General features: G+C 39.3%; 1 protein-coding gene across 2 annotated transcripts in view; it reads left to right on the forward strand.

The window, feature by feature from the left end:
• The window catches only part of IQGAP2 (IQ motif containing GTPase activating protein 2), a 297777-nt gene that overhangs the window by 40123 nt on the left and 234052 nt on the right, over nt 1-23602 (forward strand). For both annotated transcript variants that reach the window (XM_039245540.1, XM_039245541.1), the window contains exon 2: nt 9248-9347. In XM_039245540.1, coding sequence (XP_039101471.1) covers nt 9248-9347 — 100 coding nt within the window. The remainder of the gene's footprint in view (nt 1-9247; nt 9348-23602) is intronic.

Genomic DNA, 23602 nt, shown 5'->3' on the forward strand with positions numbered 1-23602 from the left:
GTGGCAGTCATCAGACTGCCACATACCAAAAGAAACACATTCTGTTGTTGTTGTATTTATTGGTTTTAATTACAAGGCATTTGGAAGGCATTTTAGGACTCTGCGTCTCCATAATTCTCTGTCAGCATTTTGCACCTAGTGGACCAATAGTAAGTTTCCAGCCTCCCTTGGCTTCATAATCACGGACACTTGTGCTGTACAAATACTAGCAGGGCTCTCATGTCTGAAGTAGAAACAATGACTTAACTCCGAAATTGTATTCAGATCCTCTAAGGAGCCTGGTGGCTGACACACACTTTGGCTGTCTCCTCTGATGTGCAGCAGACATGTGGTGCAATTTACATACAGTACCACAGTCCAGTCCCTAGCCAAGAAAGAAATGCCAGAGGGAGATAAGTTATTAATTTAAGTCTGAAGCAGAAGAGCATGAATTCTGTTTCATGCACTTGCTGTTCTGGCCATTGTATAAAGCTTTGGAGTTTTGGACTAAGCATAATATCTGAAAACCTTAGCATCGTTCATTGTGCTTATAAGAACATCCGCTTTTCTAAACTTGGGACCTTGTACTGCATGTTGGAACAAAAAGCACACAACAAGCCAAAACCAAAATATTTTCAGCTTTGTTGCCCAAGTGGGGTAAATGCTTTCCCACAAGAGAGCTGTTCCCAGGGTATTTTATACACTTCTCAAGAAGCTTACAGAATCATGGTTTGTATACATTCTCTCCAGCCTGCAGACTTGACGTTGGCCTCACCCACTCTTGCCAACTCCACTCCCTTCCCACATCAGCCATTGCATTTCCTCCTACTGCTCCCTGTACTGTTGACATAAAAGAATAAAAATACATTTGCTCTCCTATAATAGCATACCTCCAAAAGTTTGATAAAAACTAAACATAAGCCAAGAGTTGGTGTTAAATACAAACCATATCTGTAATCTAGCTGTGGGACCTGGGGTAAAGCACTTAAGCCATTTTTAGTCTTAGTCAAGTGGAAGTAATTTATACTTGTCCATTTATCTGATGGGGCTCTTAGAGTTGTATGAGATACTTTTCATGGTAACAGTTTATAAACATGTAGGACTGTTAGGAAGCAGAAGAGCCTGACTTATTTGGTTCAAGTGCTGCTGCCTGATATTGGCACTGTACGTGGTGCCACATGATTTCTCATGGGTCTGGTTTCACCCAGACCCGAAATGTGTGAATTGGTGGCGATTTTCATGTCTTTCTTAAAAACAGAGACACTTCTTGGTCATGATAACTAGACTCAATTGTGTTAGCCCCAAAATCAAGTTGAAATGTATTCTTGATCCAGGACTGTATTGTGAAAATATCTCCATTTGCATGGTATGATCCATTTGAGAGCTGAGTTTTTGGCATAGTTAGAAAATTGACTGTCCTGAATCATGTGTTAATTCGCACTCAGTAACAAACAGCATATGCTTGCGTTAATAGCGCCCTTCTGTTCTACATCAGCCTTCTAATTGAATCTGTTATATTAAACTTGTCTTCTAAATATACGTTTAGATTGAAAGTCAGCTCCTTAGTATATTGCTAGAACAGTGGGATGCTTCCACTTTTTTTTCTCTTTAATTATACAAATTTGCCTTTATGTAAATTGGCATATTAGGGTGACTTACTGGTGCTGGGCCATTTCCACCTCCACCATCTGAAGTCACAAAAGGAGTTGGCTGCCGCTCGTTGGCTTCCTTTTTCTTCCCCCGTACCGTGCTCTTCTTCATCCTGTTCATTCTGTTGCCAAATTCTGCCCTTGCAAAACATTACTGCGTTTTTCTTTCTTGTCTCTAATTCAGACTCGGAAGGTTTCATGTCGCACAGGCATGTTGGAGCCACCTTTTCATTCTTCAGATTAGGTCTCCTTCCATTCATTCCTTTTCACTTTCATCTTACCCTGTCTGTTCCCTCAGACTAGCTTGTCACACCCAAGCATTTAGGCAGGTAGGGCCTTCAGACAGAAGATCACGGCATCAGTCATCTTCCTGTCTGCCATCTTTGAACTTCTGTGGTCTTTTTTCCTCATTAAGCCTATTAATAATTGTTACACATTTTCAATGTCAGTGGACCCTTCTCTAGAGGTTCAAATGGAGCAATTAGTACATGGAAGACATGCTTCCCAGTAGAACTGGCATTAAGGCTTGCTCCTCATTTCTTATTTTTCTGTAACTGAACATTAAAACACATTTCATCTTTCATTATTAAAACAACACACACCAATGGTATAGAGTATCTGGAAAATGTGATTGAATCAAAAAAGTTAATGAACACCCCCCTCCAGCTCACTCCTTTTTAAGAACAAGTGCTTTAACATTTGGTATTTCCTTTAGGTGTCCCCCCCCCCCATTATAGTTCATATAATAACATAGCCTTATATGATTATTAAAATTAAGAATATATACCCACTACATATATATGTATATTCAGTATGTGTATACATGAGTCAAATTCAAATTTTGCTTTTTTTCAATTTTTGTAACTTCAGATACATTCACTTTGCAAGTTATGTGGGAGACATGCGCTAAACCAGCATGATGGGAAAATTGAGCATAATCAATTATCCTTGAAAAACTACATGTTTATCTGTTGTCTTTATTATGCCTATCCATAAATTTTATATTTTGTAACTTATTTAATAATGATTATCCTGTAGTTTAACTGTAAAATATCTTTTAATGTTTATTTTTGAGAGAGACAGAGAATGAGCAGGGGAGGGGCAGAGATAGAAGGAGATACAGAATTGGAAGCAGGCTCCAGGCTCTGAGCTGTCAGCACAGAGCCCCATGGGGGCTCCAACTCATGAACTGTGAGATCATGACCTGAGCTAAAGTCAGACACTTAACTGACTGAGCCACCCCGGTGCCCCTAACTGTTAAAGAATTTTAAATATATGTGATTTTTAAAAAGTATTCATACAGCAACTTCATGGGGCAGGTAGCATTATTCCCATTCTACAGATGATGAAACTGAGTTTCTAGTTAACTGATCCATAACTGAATGTGACAATATTACAGGCATATTTAGCCCCAAATCCACTTCCCTTTCCACTTAGTCACACCTTTTCATCAGGTGTGTTTGTCAGTGTAGTCAGAAACTCACTTTTTGTGGGGACAGAGGAGTAGAATAAAGGAAGGTACTAGGGAGAAAAATGTTTCATTTTCTCTAATGTGTTCCCAGCATTTTTGATCATATGACTTTGCTTGTGTGTCATGTAAGCAGCGCTATTGACATGTTTATTTTTGTTTTGCTCTTGTTACTACCCTTGCATTGCTGATAAGCCTAATTTGACAAAGCTGAATAACATCTTAGTATTTTTTCTTTCATTGAACTATATTTGCTGTTACTGCATCTCTGAGAAATAAGCCTCTGATTTTACTTTCTATACACCCTCAAGATAGCATTAATTTATATGGTTTACAGTAAGAAGAAAAGTAAGTCACATAAATCTATCTGCTGATTAGTAAGATATCAGTAATACCATTAATAACACCCTCAGGAAAGCCTAATGGCTGTTGGGCCAGTCATCAAATGCATGCAGGGAGGCATTGACCCTTGAGTATAGTTGAAAGACCAAAACTTCGGAATCAGAGTTGTTTGGAATCCCAGTTCTGCCATTTACCTGTCTTCGTTGTCTTTGAGTTACCTAGACCTGAATTATCTAACCTCCCTGAGTTTATTTCTCACTAGAAAAGTACACATTCAAATTTCTATTGTAAAGAGGGAATGCAGGGACTGAGATAATATATGTAACATATCTGGCACGTAGAAAGTGCTTATTAAGTGTTAGTCCCTTCCCTCTGCTACTAATCATGTATGTATCACAAAGATTTTACGTTGATTAGAGAAATGTGAAAAATAATACATGATGTGCAGGAAAAACACCTACTCAAAACCAAGAGGTTGTTTTGTTTTCCTGCACTTAGGCTTGAAGTATGTGTGATTTATTTTCTCCTAATAGTAGAAGAAAAAATAGACCAAGACTCAGTTTTCTATTGTCTTCTAAAGCTCAAACAACTTTGTAGAAATCTCTGATACTACGGTTTATTTGGGGTAGTTTTTGAGAGGCTAAGGACAGGGCGTTGGCAGTGACCTGGCACCACCTGTGGACAAGCCCAGGGAGCTGTCATTTTATAACCTGCTACGTCTGTTTAACAATAGTAAAATATCATCATTCCCGTAGGAGCATTAAAGTTAAGGTAAACATCTGCCTCCCTAAAATACTCATTATCTGTGGAGAACAGGGAGAATAATTTTAGGACTGGTTCTACATAATTGGAAACATTTGACACTGACCATCTTAAGCATAAAAAGTTCATAGCCAAGTAGAGAGGAGTTGAATTCCTTTCTCTCTGTTTAAAATAGTAGAACTTCATCCAGACTAAAGGTTTTACAATTCCTTCTGTAATTTTAACTGTTGGAGCTAAATATTGTAAATTGCCCTTGGAAACTTGACAATCCTTTCTTCCTTACTAAGATCTGATGATGGAGTGTGTAGGAGCACACAGTGAGCAAATTAAATTTTCCTCGTGCCTAATTGGTAGTAAAAGAAGTGGTTTTGTCCCTCAAATATTTTTTGTAACAATAATTGACTAAGAAATCCCAAATCTAGAAATCCTTGCCTTTAATTCTTACCCTAAATGGAGCAAAGTCCTAGACGGATCCCTCCTATCCCAATCTTCAGGGTGGACCTTAATAATCTGTATGGCCTGCTTTAATTTCTAGATTATATATATTAAAAAATAAAAGTGAGGCATTCTTCAGATTTGTACAATGGACCAAAATTAATTTTACTCTCTGTGTGAGAGGTAGAAATGAGGTTCTGTTCTGAAAAGGTGTCCAGAGTTTTGAGGTTCAGATTTGACAGAAAGAAGTGGCATTTTAGAGGCTCAAGCATGGTAACATTTTTGTGGGAAACACGTTTGGAACCTTTTGTATCAAAGTGGAATCAAAGAACCCTCTTTCATATGCAGGGCTTAAAGCTGTGTACGTTTAAAGCATATTTGCAGAAAAGGATTAACCAGTTTCACAAAGCCTGAACTGTTTTCTTTTTCCTGAGTAATTGTACCAAAGAAGTTCCCTAAGTCTCCTGAGCCTTAAGAACTTCACTGGAAAAATGAGATTATTGGCTGGTTAGAGACTCTAACTCCTGTAAGTAACCTGTGTAGTTTCGAATGGTTACTTTCTTTCTTCACCTGGGAAATTCTTCTTCCAATGCTGAGTTTGAAGGTTCAGGGCTTTGGCCACTATTTGAATAAGACCACAGTCCCTTATTAAAGGAAGTGACCACAGTCCCTTACGACCTTGTCTAACATGAATATCCTCTGAAGTTGTACATTGATTTATAACTTTGGAGAGTTCTTAGAAATGTGTGATGGGGGAGAAGTTCTGAGAAAAGTGTGGAGGACAGACAGGCTTTGGAGTTAACTTTCCCTTAGGATCTGGACAATGTGGCTGTGTTACCACCAGAGCATCGTACTTAGTAGGCCTAAACCTGGATAAGACACAGTCTTTCTGCTCGCGAGCACAAAGCTGAGCACATCACTTTAGCAGCTTTTATTGAGCATGTAGTATTTACCTGGCACTTGGTATGGATGAATGACATAAGAGCCCCTGCACTGTGTCTCATAATTTTACTGACTTCATAAAATTTCCAATGTTTTTAACATGTGGAATGGCATTCTGTATCATTATTAAAGATTGTTTAGAGAACCTGACCATATGCATCGAGTTACTAACAACTTCAACCTCAGGTTGGCCTACTTTTCAAAAGAAGCTTCGGATTAGGGGAGTTGGATCATGTGATCCTTAAAAGCTTAAGATCAAGTAGCTGTGAAATACTTAAGGAAGCATCCTGGTGTGAAGCCAGAATGTATCACGGGTCAAGGTTATTGAGTGTTTCACTTTAATAGGAACTTTGGACTTGGGGTTCTCTCATCTTTGTATCCCAGCCTCTGTCTCTTGCCCATTTTAGGGTCTTGGAATCAGTTCTCTTTCTTCTAGTTCCTTCCTTGGGGTGTGTGTCTCTGGTAATCATTCAAGTTCTGAGAATGAGGAGATAACCATTTGGCTTCTGCTCTCTCAGCTAAAAGCTGGACCCTGATCTTACAAAGTGGTTCAATACACATTTGAATTGAATTACACATTCGGGACCAAAGATTCTCAGGGTTCTTTCAGAAATTTTGAGTCACACAGAATAATAATGTGCATATAAAATGCTAAACTCTAGTATGTTTCTTTGAATTAATGCTTCATACTGTATTTTTAACCTGCTTTTCTTTTTTTAAGTTTTTTTAACGTTTATTTATTTTTGAGACAGAGCACAAGCTGGGGTGGGGTAGAGAGAGAGGGAGACACAGAATATGAAACAGGCTCCAGGCTCTGAGCTGTCAGCACAGAGCCTGATGTGGGGCTTGAACCCATTGACCACAAGATCACGACCTTAGCCGAAGTCATTTGCTTAATGGACTGAGCCACCCAGTCAGTTTTTGTGATTTTTGTGATTCTTGCTGATGCTCCCTCCACCAGAGGGAGTATATCCCTACCTATCTTTTTTTTTTTTTTAAGTTAATTTACTTATTTTTGAGGGAGAAGCAGAGAGAGTGAGTGGGGAAGGGGCAGAAACAGACAATCCCAAGCAGTCTCTACCTGTCAGCACAGAGCCCGATGTGGGGCTCGATCTCACAAACCATGAGATCATGACCTGAGCCAAAAGCAAGAGTTGGACACTTAACCAACTGAGCCACTCACGCACCCCCCCATCCCCTCCCCCACCTTATCTAAACATACTGCTACTTTGTATTCAGTCCGTACAACAGACTGGCACAAAGCTAAAACTCAAATAGTTGTTGAACAAGTGAATGGATTTTAATACTAAGGAGATGATGATTTTGGTGTCTCTATGTGTGAAGGGAACAAGCAGAGTAGCTGAAATTAACAAGTGGCCAAGCAAACTCTTTAATGAATGAGGCATGTCTTCGAACTATTTTTACATTGGATTTTGTGGGTATTCTTTGAAAAATGAGCTCAAGTTTCTTTTCATCACTAACTTAGAGTTTTACTTCAATACCATCTCTACCAACACTTACTCTGCTCCTTAAATCTCTGAATAAGCCCTATAATGTGCTCGCTGTAGAATGTTAGTTAGTGCTTTAAAATACCATCTTTGAGCCAGCATCCAGTAATGTTACAAAAGGTTTTGTGAGTTGCTAACGTTTTTGGAAGTTCTTCACAATTATCTTCATGTCTCTTAGGGTTTGAGACAGCAAGTAAAGACAAACTTCAGAGGAAATTGCAGTTAGTAAAGCTGCTTTAAGATAAAACCAATTCTGAAGGCACTTAAGTGGTCTGCCCTTGGGTTTGGCAGTGACCAGAACCTGTGCTGGCTCACTCATATCTAGCAGCACAGCACTGGGCAAGGGCAGGGACTGCAGTGCTGAGGAAACTGGGTTCCAGCCCTGGCTCAACCACTGACCCAGCAAGTAACCACACGCCATCCCTTTCCCTTGCATGACCCCTTTTTCCTAGAAGGAGGCAGTGTCCATTTCTCAGAGTGATGAGGAGAGCCACAGCATAACCTGGAAGAGTGATTTATGCGTGGTAAAGTCATGCTTAAGTGAACTAGTTAATCAGTTCCATGATGGCTCTTTAAATGGCAGGGTTATTATCCATGCCAGTGGTTCTTATCAGAAGTTGCTATTTAGTAAATGTGGAATAATGCAGAAGTAGTTGCAGGCAACCTCTGTGGTCCACCAAGATCTACTTGTGCTGTGATCAAGACATTTTCACACTCATAACCTTAGCATGTGCTTTGACAGTATGTCATGAAGGAAGGAAGGTGAGGCTGAAGTGGATGTGGTTGAAAGGGCAGGGGCCGGATGTGTAATCTGGTGGGCCAGGTCTGAAGGGAGGGAAGGGATGTGTTAAAGGAAGCTCTGAGAGGACAAATATTTTTTGTTTGGTTTTGTTTACTGCCCTGTCCCTGGTACTTTGGCTCATCCCTGGCCCATAGAATCTATGAACTGAACATCAGGTAAGTGAGGTCTGTGGAATGGGACTATATTTGGTCCATCAATGACCATACTCTTATTTTATTCAGTATAAGTAGGCAAGTAAAACTACCCACATAGATATTTTAGAGTCCTCATATTAATCATTCCTGATAAGAGATTGTTCATCATATATTTTACGGAGCACGTGGTCTGTGCAGGGAAGCGAGCTGAACATGGTGAGGATGTAACTGCGCCTTCTAGGAGTTTACTATTAAATGAAACAGTATAGGAAATGGCCGGAGAGAGCACATTTTGAGTGGGAACAAACAGGGAAGACTTTGGGAAGGAAGTGATGATCTGGTTGAGTCATAAAGATAGGCAGAGTTCTGTCAGCTCGGGCCACTGCTTTGGAATTGCAGTTGAAAGCTTTATGGCATATGTGTGTTAATTCAAGCGTTAAGTCATTAAGTTTTTTGTCACTTAAATGGACAGCCAAGAGTTGGTGGATGTGACAGGTGAGGCTGTTGAGTGCTGTTGAGACTCTGGGCAGGGGAAGTACACTGGGGAAATGAGGAGGCCGTATCTCTACAGAAAAGTAAAGCTGAATTATGGAAGTTTACAAACTATATTTGTGTTGGAATAAAGACTGTGGGCTTAAAAACTGCTCAGTTGATGTCTCCTTTGTTTTGTTCTTCTGGATACCTGTTGACCAGGAATTTATTAGCCTCATCAAGGCCAAGACATATGTGAAGGGGAGGAATCTTAGAGACTTTGGTATCTGAACACTTGGGTTTTTATTGGATGAGAAGCTTTAATTCTGTTTAGGAGTGGGAAAGCACAGGCCCTTGTAGATTATTTGTTAAACCTCATATTTTCCAGGAAGGTCCAAGCTGAGCCACTGGACTGATCCTACAAGCTTGTTGAGGAAAGTTGTAGGGAGTAGACCATGTTTTAATCGATTTGAGGCTGTGAAAATTCTCTGGCATCATGTCTATGAAATATGATGGCTGTGCTCATTCTATTTAGTAATTTTAACCCATACTTGAGTATTGCATTTTTTTTTTTTTTTTGGTGGCAGTGACATATTGTAAAATCCAAAGGCAAATCTATTTTTCTGATGTTTAAATATCCCTGTCTCTCAGTGATCACTGTTGAAATGCATGACTTTTATTCTGGTTGTTTTTTGAGGTATTTATTTGATGAACAGTACCCTTATAAGTAATGTGATGCTTTCCTCAATTTCTAGCTATTGTAGATGATGAAAGGCTCTCTGCAGAGGAGATGGATGAGAGGAGAAGGCAGAACATTGCTTATGAATATCTGTGCCATCTAGAAGAAGCCAAAAGGTAAGATCCCAATGCAGTCTATTTGTGCACCTTCTCCTGGACGAACTTTTGGATACCATACTTTTTAAAAAATGTTTTATTACTTACTTTGGAGAGCGAGTTCATGAGCGGGGGAGGTTTAGAGAGAAAGGGGGACAGAGTATCCAACATGGACTCTGTGCTGACATCAGAGTCCGATGTAGGGCTTGAAGTTACGAACGGTGAGATCATGACCTGAGCCAAAGTCGGACGCTCAATCACCTGAGCCACCAAGGTGCCCTTGGGATACCTACTTTTAACAACTCATTTTGAGTCTTACAGGTTGCAGTGTAAGCTGAGAAGAACCACTTGTCTTTTTGTAAATAGTCAGGCAGAATTGAGAAAAAGTTGTCACCACAGCCAGGGTCAAGGCACTAGTAGGGAGGCAGCTATTCCTTTTGCTTCCTCACATCCTCCCAGGAAATCTCTGGGCCGTATGCAGATTATTTCAAATCCCTCATCTCACTGATTGGGATGTGAGAGCCCAGGAAAGACTTAAATCAACTTCTTTTTTTAGAAAGTTTTTAATTTTAATTCCAGTTTTGTTGGCATACTGTGTGAGTTTCGGGTGTGCACCATAGTGATTGAGCAATTATGTACACTACTCAGCGCTCATCATGACAAGGGTACTTGAACTTCCTTTTTCCCAGAATTTCCTCAGATATTTTGTCACCCCAACTCCAGTAATTAGAAATACTCCATAGGACAGTATCATTTTGAACTGAAGTCCATCGGTCACTAGGCTAGAGAGTAGGTTTATGACTGCAATTTCCATTTTAACCTATGGGCGTGTGACCACTTAGGATACGTTGTCTCTAAAATCATATTGACTCTTTCTTTCTGGATTATAGGTAAATGTTGGGTTCTCTGAGGAGAAAGTGAAGATAAACTAATTTGCTCTTAGGCCTCTGTATCAGAGGAAACAGAAGAACTTTGTCCTGTGCTGGGTGGGTACTACAGTGCCCATAGGCTGTCAGTTAGATTCTGATTTAAGGCTTTGTGCTGTGATTGAACAACACTATCATTCCTTGGACAGATGATATGTGCCAGCGCTCTTAAGTATATAGAAATAAACAGTTAGGTAATGGTCACTAGTGTTATTATCTCTAATCACTGATAAATGGCTATCTACAGAGCTAGAGGAATGAGGCTTTTAATTAGGTGTTGTGTAGAAGCAAATTCAGTGACATATGAGATAATTTGGCCTCCGAATGGCCTGAAAGGGGGTTTCTCAGGGTTGTTTAGTATTTTAACAGTGTCTTGGAGCTCTAAGATCTGAAGACTACTTTTAAAGGTTATTAAATATGTGACGTCGACAGGTTGCAGGTCACTGGAGACTCAGTATCAGTCTGAGATTGATACACACAGGCTTTCAGTCAAGTTGTTGATAATAAAGTTAGATAAGGAGAGTGGTTCATAAGCATTCCAAATAAACATGCTTTCAAAGAAAAAGTTTGGGAAGAATTACCGGAAACTTTCTCCTTACACACAAGTTGAGTTCTAAATTTTTGCCTCTTATTTTTTCTAAATGAGAAGCGTTGTCACACTGGGGAGATATGTGCCTCAAGTCAGTGGACTGAGTTTCCTGGTCGCAGCATTGCCCCTTAGGAGCTGCGTGACCTTGGGCATATTACCTAACCCATGGGAACTTCAATGCTGTCTCCTCTGTAATGGGATGATAAAGATGTTAGTATAGTAATGAGTTTTCATTGTGTCATAAAATAAAAAGCGTAAATTAGGGGCGCCTGAGTGGCTCAGTCGGTTAAGTGTCCGACATCAGTTCAGGTCATGATATCACAGTTCGTCAGTTCAAGCCCTGCATCGCGCTCTGCACTGACAGTGTGGTTGGTGCCTGCTTGGGATTCTCTCTCTCTCCCTCACTCTCTGCCCTTTTCCCACTTGGATTCTGTCTCTCTCTCTGTCTCTCTCTGTCTCTTTCTCTCTCTCAAAATAAATACACTTAAAAAAATCTAGGAGTTTCTAATGTACAGCTAGATTTAACTACTACTTTAAAAAATGCATAAATTAAAAAAAAATAAAAAGCATTTAATGCCACCTTCCCTACTTCATGGGTTTTTTCACCCCCTAAAAATCACCTAAAATAAAGAAGGCATGTGTTCTGTAAACCTAACAGTGCCAGTCAGGTGTATGGTGATAAGCATAGTTTTCTCCTGAATGTATCAAATGTATCAGTATAACTTGACAGTTTGTCATAGTGTTTTCAAAACTTTGTAGTTGAATTTTGTTTTAGAAAAGTCAGTGTGACAGCTCAGATTTTTTGAAGAAAGTTTCCTTAAGAATAGCTTCATTGAAAGAAAAGACTGTGAAATATACAACGTTTCCTCTAAGATGCCTTTGTAAATTTATTTAACAAGAAGAGATTAGATGTAGTATGTGTTTATGAATTATATTAAGACCTGAACATTTTTGGTGACTTTTAGGGAACCTGATTTTTGCTCATGGAATCTGTAAAAATTATGTGGCCATTAATAGATATATTTTAATATGTCACCTCTGATTTCAGAAAGCATAGTATACAGAATTCTGATAGTCCTGAACTGAAGAAATGAAGAAAAGGTGAATTAGTCTCTGTCCAAAAACTTGAGAGGGTTTGGTACATGATTCTTTTTACAATGCTAATGCCTTAGGAATTTGTCGTATTGGGTTTATTATAGGGCATGCATGTGCATGTGTTCATGTGAGTGTGGTTGGCTTAACATATTGAGTTTTTACTAAATGGTAAACCTAGAATGTGTAAGCTTAGCCAGGATCTGTCTCTTGTTTCTTACTTCATCTCAGAACTGATCAGGTGTACTTTAACTAAAAATGTGGAGGTTCTGTCTTTGTGCCTTTTTTTGGTTCCACAGGTGAGAACTAGAAGGGTATGTGTATATGTTCTTATAACTCAGAATTTGTGAAAACTCAAAATTGTAATAGTCTGTTACATCTTTAACCTTGGCTTTCTTCATTTCAAGGTTTGTGATAATTAATTATCAACGATTTAAAAGATACTTCATTTGGAGGAGATGCCACTAGTAACAGAAATAAAAAGGGTGATGGACTACTGTGACAACAAATGTGTGTAAGGCAACCTATATGAAATGGACACATTCCTAGAAAGACATAAACTATCAAAACTGACTCAAAGATAAATAAAAAAATCTGAGCAGACTTAGAACAAGTAAAAAGATAAAGTTAGTAGGCAAAAAAATTGCTTACTTTTCAAAAAACATGAGAGGAGGAAACACTTCCCAACCCATTCTACTAAGGCCCATTTTTTTCTTTGAGAGCAAAACCAGACAAAAATACCTCTAGAAAATGATAGACCTATATGCCTTATAAGTACAAATCCAAAACTCCTCAACAAAATACTAGCAGACCAAATCCAGCAACATAAATAAAGCATTATATACCACTAAGTGGGATTTATCCCAGGAATGCAAGTTTAGTGTAATTCAAAAATCAATCAAGGCAAATTAACAAGGAAAAAACAATCTTTCAACAAATAATCCTGACGCAACTGGAAATAGTTAAGCATAAAAATGAATTTGGATCCCTCTCCCATGGATAATCTAATGTGAAAACCACAGCTGCAAAACTCCTAAAAGAAAACAGGTGTAAATCTTTGTGATTTGGGGTTAAGTAATGGCTTCTGAGACTTGACATCAAAAGCACAGGCAAAAAAGAAAATAGGTAAATTAACATTACAAAAATTAAGCCTCTTTTGACTCAAAGGACATCCAGAAAGTGAAAAGACAACCCATGAAATTAGAGAAAATATTTGCAAATTCTATATCTGATAAGAGATTTGTATCCAGAATATATAAAGAACTTTTTTTTTTTTTTTAAAGAAAGCATGCATGTGGGTGTGAGCAGGGGAGGGGCAGAGAGAGAAAGGAGAAAGAGAATCTTAAGTAGGCTCCACACTAGGCAGGGTTTGATCTTACCAGCCTGAGATCATGATGTGAACCAAAATCAAGAGTCAGAGGCTTAACCGACTGAGCCACCCAGGCGCCCCTAGAGGGAACTTTTATGACTCAACATAAAAAGTAAAAAGCTAATTTTAAAGTGGGCAAACGTTTGGGGCGCCTGGGTGGCTTAGTCGGTTAAGCGTCCGACTTTCGCTTGGGTCATGATCTTGCGGTTCGTGGGTTCGAGCCCCGCATCGGGCTTTGTGCTGACTGCCAGCTCAGAGCCTGGAGCCTGTTTCAGAGTCTGTGACTCTCTCTCTCTCTGACCCTCCCCAGCTCACACTGTCTCTCTCTCTCTCTCCCTCCCTCTCTTTCTTCTAGAAATAAATAAAACATTAAAAAATAAATAAATAAATAAATAAAGTGGGCAAACGTTCTGAATAGGCATTTCATCTAATAAGATACAAATGGACAAGAACAGGATAGAGTGTTTAACATCACTTGTTAGGGAAATGCAAAGCAAAACCACAGTGAGATACTACTTCACACTAGAATAGTAATAATCGAAAAGACCCACAATATCAAGTGTTTGCAAGGATGAGCGAAGGTGCTGATTGAATTACAAAATGGTGCAGCTACTTTTTTATAACATTTTTGAGTCACCTAGGTGACTCAGTTTGTTGAGTGTCCACTCTTAATATCAGGTCAGGTCATGATACTAGGGTCATGGCATCAAGCTCCACATCGGATTCTGTACTGAGCATGGAGGCAGTTTAAAATTCTCTCTCTCCCTCTGCCCCTCTACCACACTTGCACACACTCTTTCAAATAAAACTTTCAAAAAATGTAAAACATTCTGGCAGCTCCTTAAAAAATTAAATATGGAGTTACCATATAACCCAGCAATTCTACTACCAGGTATATACCCAAGAAAACTGAAAACCTGTGTGTAGACAGAAAACCTGCATACAAATGGTCACTGAAGTTATTATTCATGGGAGCAAAAAGTGAAAACAACCCAAATGTCCATCTACTGATGAATAAATGAAATATGATAAATCCCTATCATGAAATAGTATTTATCTATAAAAAATGATATTAGCAAATCTAATTCAACAATTTATTAAAAGGACTATATAAATCACAGCCAAGTGAGATTTATCCCAGGCTACTTTGGTATTTCAAAATCAGTTTATGTGATCTGTCACATCAACAGACTAAATAAGAAAAATTACATGATTATGGCAGTATGTGAATGCAGAAAAGGCACTTAACAAAATCCAATCTTACTCAAGAAACGAATTCTTAGTTAACTAGGAATCAAGAGGGAACACCCTCAGTTTGAGAAAGACTGTGAACAAAAAACATCCTCAAAGCAAACATCTTATTTAATGGTGAGAAACTCCAAGATTTTACATTAAGATCAGATACAAGGTAAAGACATTCCTTCTCACCACTCCTTTTTCAACTTTGAACTGGAAGTTCTAATTAATATAATAAAAAAAGAAAAGATAGATTGAAAAGGAAGATATAAAACCAGGTTTCTTCATAGATGACGTGATTGACTACGTAAAAACTGTAAGAACAGTTTTTTAAAAACTGGAACTAATAAGCAATTATATCAGGATACAAGATTTTATTTTAAAAAGTCTATTGCTTTCTTATAGATCAGCAATGAACAAGGGGAATTTGAAATTAAGAACCCAATTCCATTTACATTAGCACTCAAGAAATGAATTGTTTAGGTATAAATTTAATAAAATATGCACAAAATCTATGAGGGAAACTATAAAACTTTGAACTAGGAGAAAGAAACTAAATAAATGGATAGATATTCCATATTTGTGAATAGGAAGACAATATTGCTAAAATGTCACTTCTTCCCAACTTGATCTATAGATTCAGTGCCATGCCAGACAGAATCTAAGTTATTTTTTGCATGTTGACAACTGGATTTTAAAGTTTATATTGAGAAGCAAAAGACCTAGAGTTGCCAACACAATATCGAAGGAGAACAAAGTTGGAGGATTGACACTTCCAGACTTCAAATTTAATATAAAGCTGCAGTGATCAAGACACTGGCAATTGGTGAAACGTTAGGCACATAGATCAGGGAAAGAGAATAGGGAACCCAGAAATAGACCCTATAGGTATAGTCAAATGACCTTTGACAAAGAAGCAAACCAGTGCAATGGAGCAAAGATGGCCTTTTCGCCAAATGGTGCTGGAACAAGTGGACACGGAGACAGTGAATCTAGACCTTACGCCCTACACTCCTCACAAAATACACCATTATACCCTTCACAAAAAAGATTTCAAATGGATCATGCCTACATGTAAAAAGAAAAACTGAAACTTGTAAAAGGTAACAAAGGAGAGGATGCTTGGGTGGCTCAGTCAGTTAAGTGTCAGACTCTTGATTTAGGTCATCATCTCACATTTAGTGGGATCAAATCTCACATCAGGCTCTGTGCTGACAGTGCAATGTCTGCTTAGGATTCTCTCTCTCAGTCTCTTTCTGCCATTCTCTCTCTCTCCCCCGCCCCCCTAATAAACATTTAAAAAAAATATAACAAAGGAGAAAACTTAGATGAACTTCAGTATAGCAGTGACTTTTAAGATAGAGCAGCAATGGCATGAAAGAAAAAATTGTTAAGCTGGATTTCATTAAAATTAAAACTTTCTGCTTTGCAAAGGCAGTGTGAAGAGAATGAGAAGACAGTCCACAGGCTGGTAGAAAATATTTGGAAAAGACCTATCCAATACCGAACTGCTACCTAAAATATGTAAATAACTCTTAAAACTCACCAATAAAAAAACAACTAGGTTAAAAAATAGGCTAAAAACCTTAACAAACATATCTCTGAAGAAGATTCACAGATGGCAGATAAACATAGGAAAAGATGCTCCACGTCATATGTCATCAAGGAAGTGCAAAATAAAATAAGATACCACAGTACAGTTAGCAGAATGGTCAAAATATGAAAGACCGACGACGCCAAATGCTGTGAGGATTTGGAATAACAGGAACTCTCATTGCTCATGGAAATGCAAAGTGGGGTAGTCACTTTGGAAGACGTCTTGATAGTTTATTAAAAAAACAAACACATACTATCTTACCATACTATCCAGTAGTTGTGCTACTATTATTTGATGGAGTGAAGTCTTAGGTCTACACAAAAAACTTGCGTATGGACGTTGAAACACTATTTTAGCAATAGCCAAAAGTTGGACGCAACCAGGATGTCCTTCGGTAAGTGAATGAACCAATACACTGTGGCATATCCAGACAGTAGGATATTTTTATTTGCTATAAAGAAATGAGCTCTCAAGCCATGAAAAGACATAGAGGAACCTTAAATGCATACTGCAGAGGAAAATAAGCCAATCTGAAAAGGCTACATCCTATATGATTCCAACTATGACATTCTAGCAAAGGCAAAACTATGGAGACAGCAAAAATATCAATAGTTGGGAAAGGAGGATGAATAGATTGAGGACACAGGGTTTTTAGTGTAGTGAGAATACTCTGTATGACATCACAGTGCTAAATGTCATAATGTATTTATCCAAACCCAACAGTGAACAATTATGTAAACTATGGAACTTGGATGACTATGATAGGTTCATCATTTATAACAAATGTAGGCTCATGTAGGCTCATCAGTTATAACTAATGTTCTGGCTCGGTTGGCGGAGTGTGCAATGCTTAATCTTAGGGTTGTAAGTTGGAGTCCCACTTTGGGTGAAGAGATTACTAAAAAGAAAACCTTCCAAAAAATGAATTAAAATACTGATACAGACTTCAACCTGAGTGGACACTAAAAATAGACCGAGTGAAAGAAGCCAGACACAAAGGCCACTTATTACATAATTCCATATATATTAAGTGTCCAGAAAAGGCCAATCCATGGAGACAGATGGTGGGTCATTGGTTGCCTAGGCCTGGGAGAATAGAGGAGACGGAGGGTGACTGGTTATTGCTATGCGTTAGTTATTGTAGGAACAAAAGTGTTTAAAATTGATTATGGCAATGGTTGCATAACTCTGTACTAAAAACCACTCGATTGCAGACTTTAGAGAATGAATGTATGGTATATAAACTATACCTTATTAAAGCTGTTATAAAGAAAAGTTCCTTTGACCAGACTAACTTGGAGAAGTGCTTAGTAAACCTGTTAAATAAGATCAAACAGCATTCAGTAGATTGAATGAGCATAGAAGGTATGCCTAAGACATATGGGTTCTAAACACTTTCTGTTTTATAGTTTTTTGAGCATCTACTATGCTTAATCGGGTACCGTTGGGTCACTTTGGGGGATGGAGATGAGGCAACTAATAACGTGCTCAAAAAACCTACTGTTCACTTAAATCTTTTACTCGTGAGCTTAAAGTTCTTTCCTTCACTTACATTTGCTCTTTTAATCTCTCTGTGTGTGCCAGAGTACCTCCCTGTATCCAGCTTATCATTCTCCTAAATATCTCACCTATGTTCACTTCTCTATCCCACCATGTGCCTACGGAAGCCTTGTGACTTCTCTTGCCAGATTACTGCAGTGATCTCTGACTGGTTTCCTCACCCCTCTTGCCCCTTTAATCCTTTATCATATATATCATAGTCCAATGAATTACTTCAAAACTCTGATCTGTTCTGGACAACCCCATTTGAAAACCGCTCTGTTTTCTCAATTCTTCTAGAATAAAGACCAGACTCCTTTACAGGGCTTCAGAAGCTCTGTATGGCCCAGTCCTTACTGCCACTCCAGTTTCGTATTGTGCCCTCTTCCTTAGTGTTCTGTATTCTAGCCACATTGACCCCTTTTCCATGCTCCTTCCTACACAGGACCTCTGCACATGCCTTTCCCTTTTCCTGTTTGTCTATTCAGACTCTGTTGTGTTTAGATTTTAGCGCACTTTTACAGGGAGTCCTTCTTTGGCATGCCCATCTAGGTCAGAAACCCCTATTATAACATGACATCATATCTGTCACATAGTTGAATGAATACTTAATGCTGGTATTGGATTACTCTCATGTGTTCACTACTGAGGATTCGTTGTACTCTGTTCACCGTATGTTTTACTTTTTCTGGAGGTAACAAGTAGAATGTGAATTAGCTTCGTGATAGACAAGATTCTGCATGGTTTGGCAGGACTGCCAGCCTAAAGTAAAATTTAGACTTTGTCTCAGTGGCAAATTCTATGTTGTAGTTAGACAGTATAAGTTACTCCTGCCATATATATCACCCAGTGGGTTATGCAGCTGGGAATCCTAGACAGTTTGATACCACAGTGAACTAGAAGTGACCCAAGAAGGGCACAGAGTATTTTTCAATGAATGAATAAATGTCTGACTAAATGAAGAGAGGAAGAGGTAGCCTGCATTATTAAGACAACTTATGGCTGAAATCATTGCTCATAGCTGATAAAATTATGACATCTGGGCATATGAACTTATTAAGTCTCAAAATACTAATATTAGTGACAAAGGAACATATGAAAGGCATATTTTTAGGACCAAAAAAAAAAGAGGTAATTGCTTTATAAAGTGGCTCTTGACCTTGTGTTTCTCCACAGACTAACAGGTTTACCTGATATCACAAAGAGCCAATCATAATTTTGTTGGGAGGCAGATGATATCTGCTATGTGTGCTAGTTATCCATGACTGAATAATAAATTACTCTAAAACTTAGCAGTTTAAAACAAAGAATATTTATCTCACAATTTTTGAAAGTCAGGAATCTGGTTCTAATTTCACTGAGTCCTCTGGCATTCAGTGTCTCATAAAGCTTCAGTCGTCACAGGGTTCAAGCAGAACAGATCCTCCAAGCTCAGGATCTGGCAGGATTCAGTTCCTGATGGACGTGTGGACTGGGGACCCCAGTCCCTCACTGCCTTTGGCCATAGCCTTCCCTCAGTTCCTTGACATATGGGCCTCTCTGTGGGGCAGCTCACAATATGGCTGGCTTTCCTCAGTGAGCAAGCAAGAAAGGGCAAGTAAGACGGAAGCCAGAGCCATTTTGTAACCCATTCTCAGAAGTGCTGTCCAGTAGTTCTCTTTATTGTATTCATTAGAATCAGGTTACTAAATCCAGCATGTGTTTCAAGAGGAGAAGATTCCAGAAGGGCATGAATTTTAGGAGGCAGGAATCACCAGGGACCACCTTACAAGCTGCTTTCTCTGGGGTGTCTACATATCCTGTTGCAGTTGACCCCAGAAAATGGGGAGGATCCTCTTTATGAATGTCAGAGACCAAATCAGAAATAGAATGGCATGTTGGTCTAAATGATTATGGTACTAAGGTTATTTATGCTTTGATAGTTCTAACAGTTTTTTTTTTTTTTGAAGTTTATTTGAGAGAGCGAGCGAGCGAGCACATATGCATGTGAGCAGGGGGAGGGGCAGAGAGAGAAGAGAGAGAATCCCAAGCAGGTTTTGTGCTGTCAGATGCTTAACTGAATGAGCCACCTGGTGCCTCGATAGTTTAGAATTGTGAGTTATTTTGGACTAAGCTTTTCACTCTTCTGCCATTTAAAATAATACTATATAGACTTTTAAGTTTTCTTTTCAGGTAGGCCCTAGAAGCTGTCTTTATTGTTTCTTTACTGTGGGAATTTTGCTGAAATGGGGCTGTTCAGACAAGTCTGCTACTTCTATGGGCTTTGAAAGTTTCTCTCTGATGCCAGAATTCCACCATTTAAATTAAAGCAGTTAATTTTCCTGCTGTGTAGATTTCATGTTAACTTCTGCAAAATATATTTGAATAATGAAAATCATTCTCTTTTAAGAACTTCATTTCTTTAGTTTTGTAGGACAACTGTGCAAAAACTCTAAGATGAAGAGTTCTCCTTGGGAAAAGTCTGGATTGAGGGAAATCAGACTAGAGCTATTAGGAAGAGCAGAGAATGGGAGAGGGGTTCTTGGCCAGAGAAGGAGGGAATTTGCAAATTGTAGTTGAGCAAATAGTTATGAATGGGGCTGCTGTTGTATATTTCCCAAGGAAGTTCCTGAAATATTATATTTCTTTTTTAAAGAAAGAGAAAATGTTACAAATCTTCTGGTGTGCTTGCTTTTTTTGTCCTACCTTGGAAAATAAACAGAGCAAAAAAGCCTTCCCTTGATGATGGGCTTGTTTAGAAATATTATCTTCAAAGAGCTTTTTATGTGAGCCAAGCTGTTCTTTGTATTAGTGAGTCTGGGGCATTTTCATATGTGTCCTGGAAAAGAAACAAAAACACGGGTGTGATTGCTTTTGTGTCAGTGCTTACAACTCAGACACCAAAAGAACAGCTCATGGATTAGATCAAGTCTCAAGTTCTGGCCTTACCTAGTAGGGAGGTAGAGAATTATATTTGAATGGAGAAATGCTTCAAATGTTTAAGCAAGTGAGGGCCATGAATATGGGTTTGCTGAACACTGAATATTTGTGATTCCTTTAAGAAAAAGAATCTTATGCCTAGGGAGTGCTTTAGACAATCCGTTGGGTTTTCTTCTACTGGCTTGGACCTCACTGTCTGTTTTCCTAAAGATGCTGCCCACAGCCTGTTCATAAGCGATGCTAATAGAAAGTAGGCATTTGGAAGGAAATCTCTTCCTTGGTCATCAACCCATTAAGAGCCATGTTGCTCTCTACAGAATGTTAATCAAGTATTAGGGAATTCTTAATTGCATTTTCAAAACATAAATAGCTTTTATTTTTCTATGGCAATTCTGCATTTCCCCCTTCCTCCTTGTTTTCTCCCTGGCTCTGATCTCCCCTCTGTGTGCAAGGGAGTAAAAAATGTGGGGTTGCTCCATGCAGTGGCTGACAGGCTGGTGGAGGCACAGCTGAGTTGAGAGCAGGGACTCTTCTGGCTCCTGGGCGAGGGCAGGGCCTGCCTCTCAGGAGTGCCCTGTTTGGATTTGCTTTCCAGTCAGTTTGTTTTGAGAGCCGTATGTCACAGAGGTCCAGGACCTTTTGGACATCCTAGGACTCGTCCCCCTAAGGTGTGTGTATCAACAGTCAGGAGATGGGGAGAACTAGTCACCAGGGTTACCCATCAGGGGATGACCACAGACAAGGTGTTAGGAGGAGATGTGGTCTTTTTTTTTTTTTTTTTTTTTTTAAAGATAAAGAGTACATAAGGGAGTGGTGGGGGGAGGGGGGGAGGAATCTTAGGTTTAATGCTCAGCACAGAGCCCAACACAGGACTTGATCTCATGACCCTGAGATCATGACGTGAGCTGAGATCAAAAGTTAGATGCTAAAATCAACAGCCACCCAGGACCCCACAATGTGCTCTTAATGGGTATCTCCGTGGCAAAGAGGAGACATGATAGCAGCCAGCCCAACCTTCTAGGGCGCGCTGCCGGCAGCTTGGCCCTCGGAGAAAATGTTGGTGCTGAGGTCCAGGTGTGCGATAACCAGGGATGGTGCTGTGGAGCTGCAGTACAAGGGACATTTGCTAAGGACATAAAGGGAGAAGCCACAGAGTTTGACAGGGAACTATATTTGAGGGACAGAGGAGACTGGGAAGTCACATGCATTGGGGAGGCTCCAGGCATCACTTACCTGACTCAGCCACACACATTGTATGGACTCTATCAGGTGAGCCTAGGGTTGGAACACAGAGTTGAGAGACTTTTTTTTGTTTCCCGTATTTTGTGTCCTAGCCTTGGGTGTATATTGGGCAGGTGCCAGTCAGGTGTGAGCTCACAGATCAAAGCTTAAATTTTTAGAGTGCTGGTATTTTTAAGTACAAATAATCAATATTAATCCTCTCCAGCCAAAGAGAAATTGAGCAACTGATATTTGATCCCAAAGTTTATATTAGTTTTTCAGGCTCTTTGAAGTTGGAGAGCTGGGAGAAGTTAGGAATTTTCCATGATCGCAAACATACTTTACTCCAAGGGTTATCAAGTGAGTGTCCACTCACCAGGCACACACAGTACCCAAAGCATTCAACTTACACAGTGTTATCCCCATTTTATAGATGGCAGAAATAGGTCCTGGAAAAACCTAAGGCATTTTTTCCAGGTCACAGCCCACAGACAGACAATATTCCAACCCAGGTCTGTCTGATTTCAAAGCCTGTGTGCTGAAAAACTAGCACACACTTTGCCTTATTTCTTAATGTACTCTATCATGTCATTATTTTTTCATTTAAATTCAAGTTAGTTAACATATTATGTTGTATTGGTTTTAAGAGTAGAATTTAGTGATTGATATAACACTTCCATATAACATCCAGTGCTCATCCCAGCGAGCACCCTCCTTAATGCCCATCACCCATTTAGCCCATCACCCCACCCACCTCCTCTCCAGCCATCCTCATTGGTGGTCTTGGCTTTTAGGTTCTATATAGACTAGCTTTGTTTTAGGTCTTGGTCAGTTTTCATTACCTGGGCTTTGATGGAATTAGCACAATATGACCATCCATTGTCTTTCTTGATTTTCTTTCCTTTTTTTTTTTTTAACCTTTTCTGTTGCTTGCTTGCTTGCGTGTTTCTGTTTTGCTTTAAAGATTTATTTTTATTTTTTTTTTTAGAGAGAGTGTGAGAGTGAGTGGGAAAGGGGCAGAGAGAAGAGAGGGAGGGTGAGGGATGGAGGGAAGGAGAGAGACAGACAGAGAGAAAGGGAGGGAGGGAGGGGGGGAGTCAGAAAATATCTAAGCCCTGACACAGGGCTCCATCCTACAACTCTGGGATCATGACCTAAGCCAAAATCAGGACTCGGACACTCAACTGACTGAGCCACCCAGGCGCCCCTGTTTCTGTTTACCTTTAACTAGTACTTGTAGTAGTTCTGGGAAGACTTTACCTTCTATTGGGTAAGGGTATATACCTCATACCCTTTCTTGTCTCTTGTCTGTCTGTCTTCTAGTAGTCTTCCTGGAGTTTTAGTAGGAGTTTGGACTTTGCAGTGATGTAAACTTTATTCTCCTTTCCTCTTGGTTGGCTCTGGATTCTACATTCAAGCTATCAATTGCCTTTTTGGTTCCGCCACAACTAAAACTGGCTTGAAAGAATGCTGTGCCTTGTGGTTGAAACATCAAAAGGGTGCAAATAGCAAATACCGCTGAGGTCTCTTCCTTCCTGTAGGAACCTCCCCACCAGATGCTGCCTCATGCTGCGATGCTTATAATTCATAAAACAGTGTCATTATTTGAGGCCTTAGGGGAATTCTAAGGAGGGCTGGTGCGGAAAACATTTGTAGAAGGTTATAAAATGATTTTTTCATATCTTCCATTTGTAGAATGTAGAATGGTCTGCCATTGCTTTTTTTGGTCAGAGTACTTGTTATCCTCTAGTGGAGTGCAAATCTCCGTTTGCAAATGGGCACACTGAG

The sequence above is a fragment of the Hyaena hyaena genome, unplaced genomic scaffold, assembly GCF_003009895.1.
Source record: "Hyaena hyaena isolate Hyena2069 unplaced genomic scaffold, ASM300989v1 scaffold_260, whole genome shotgun sequence".
NCBI lineage: Eukaryota > Metazoa > Chordata > Mammalia > Carnivora > Hyaenidae > Hyaena > Hyaena hyaena.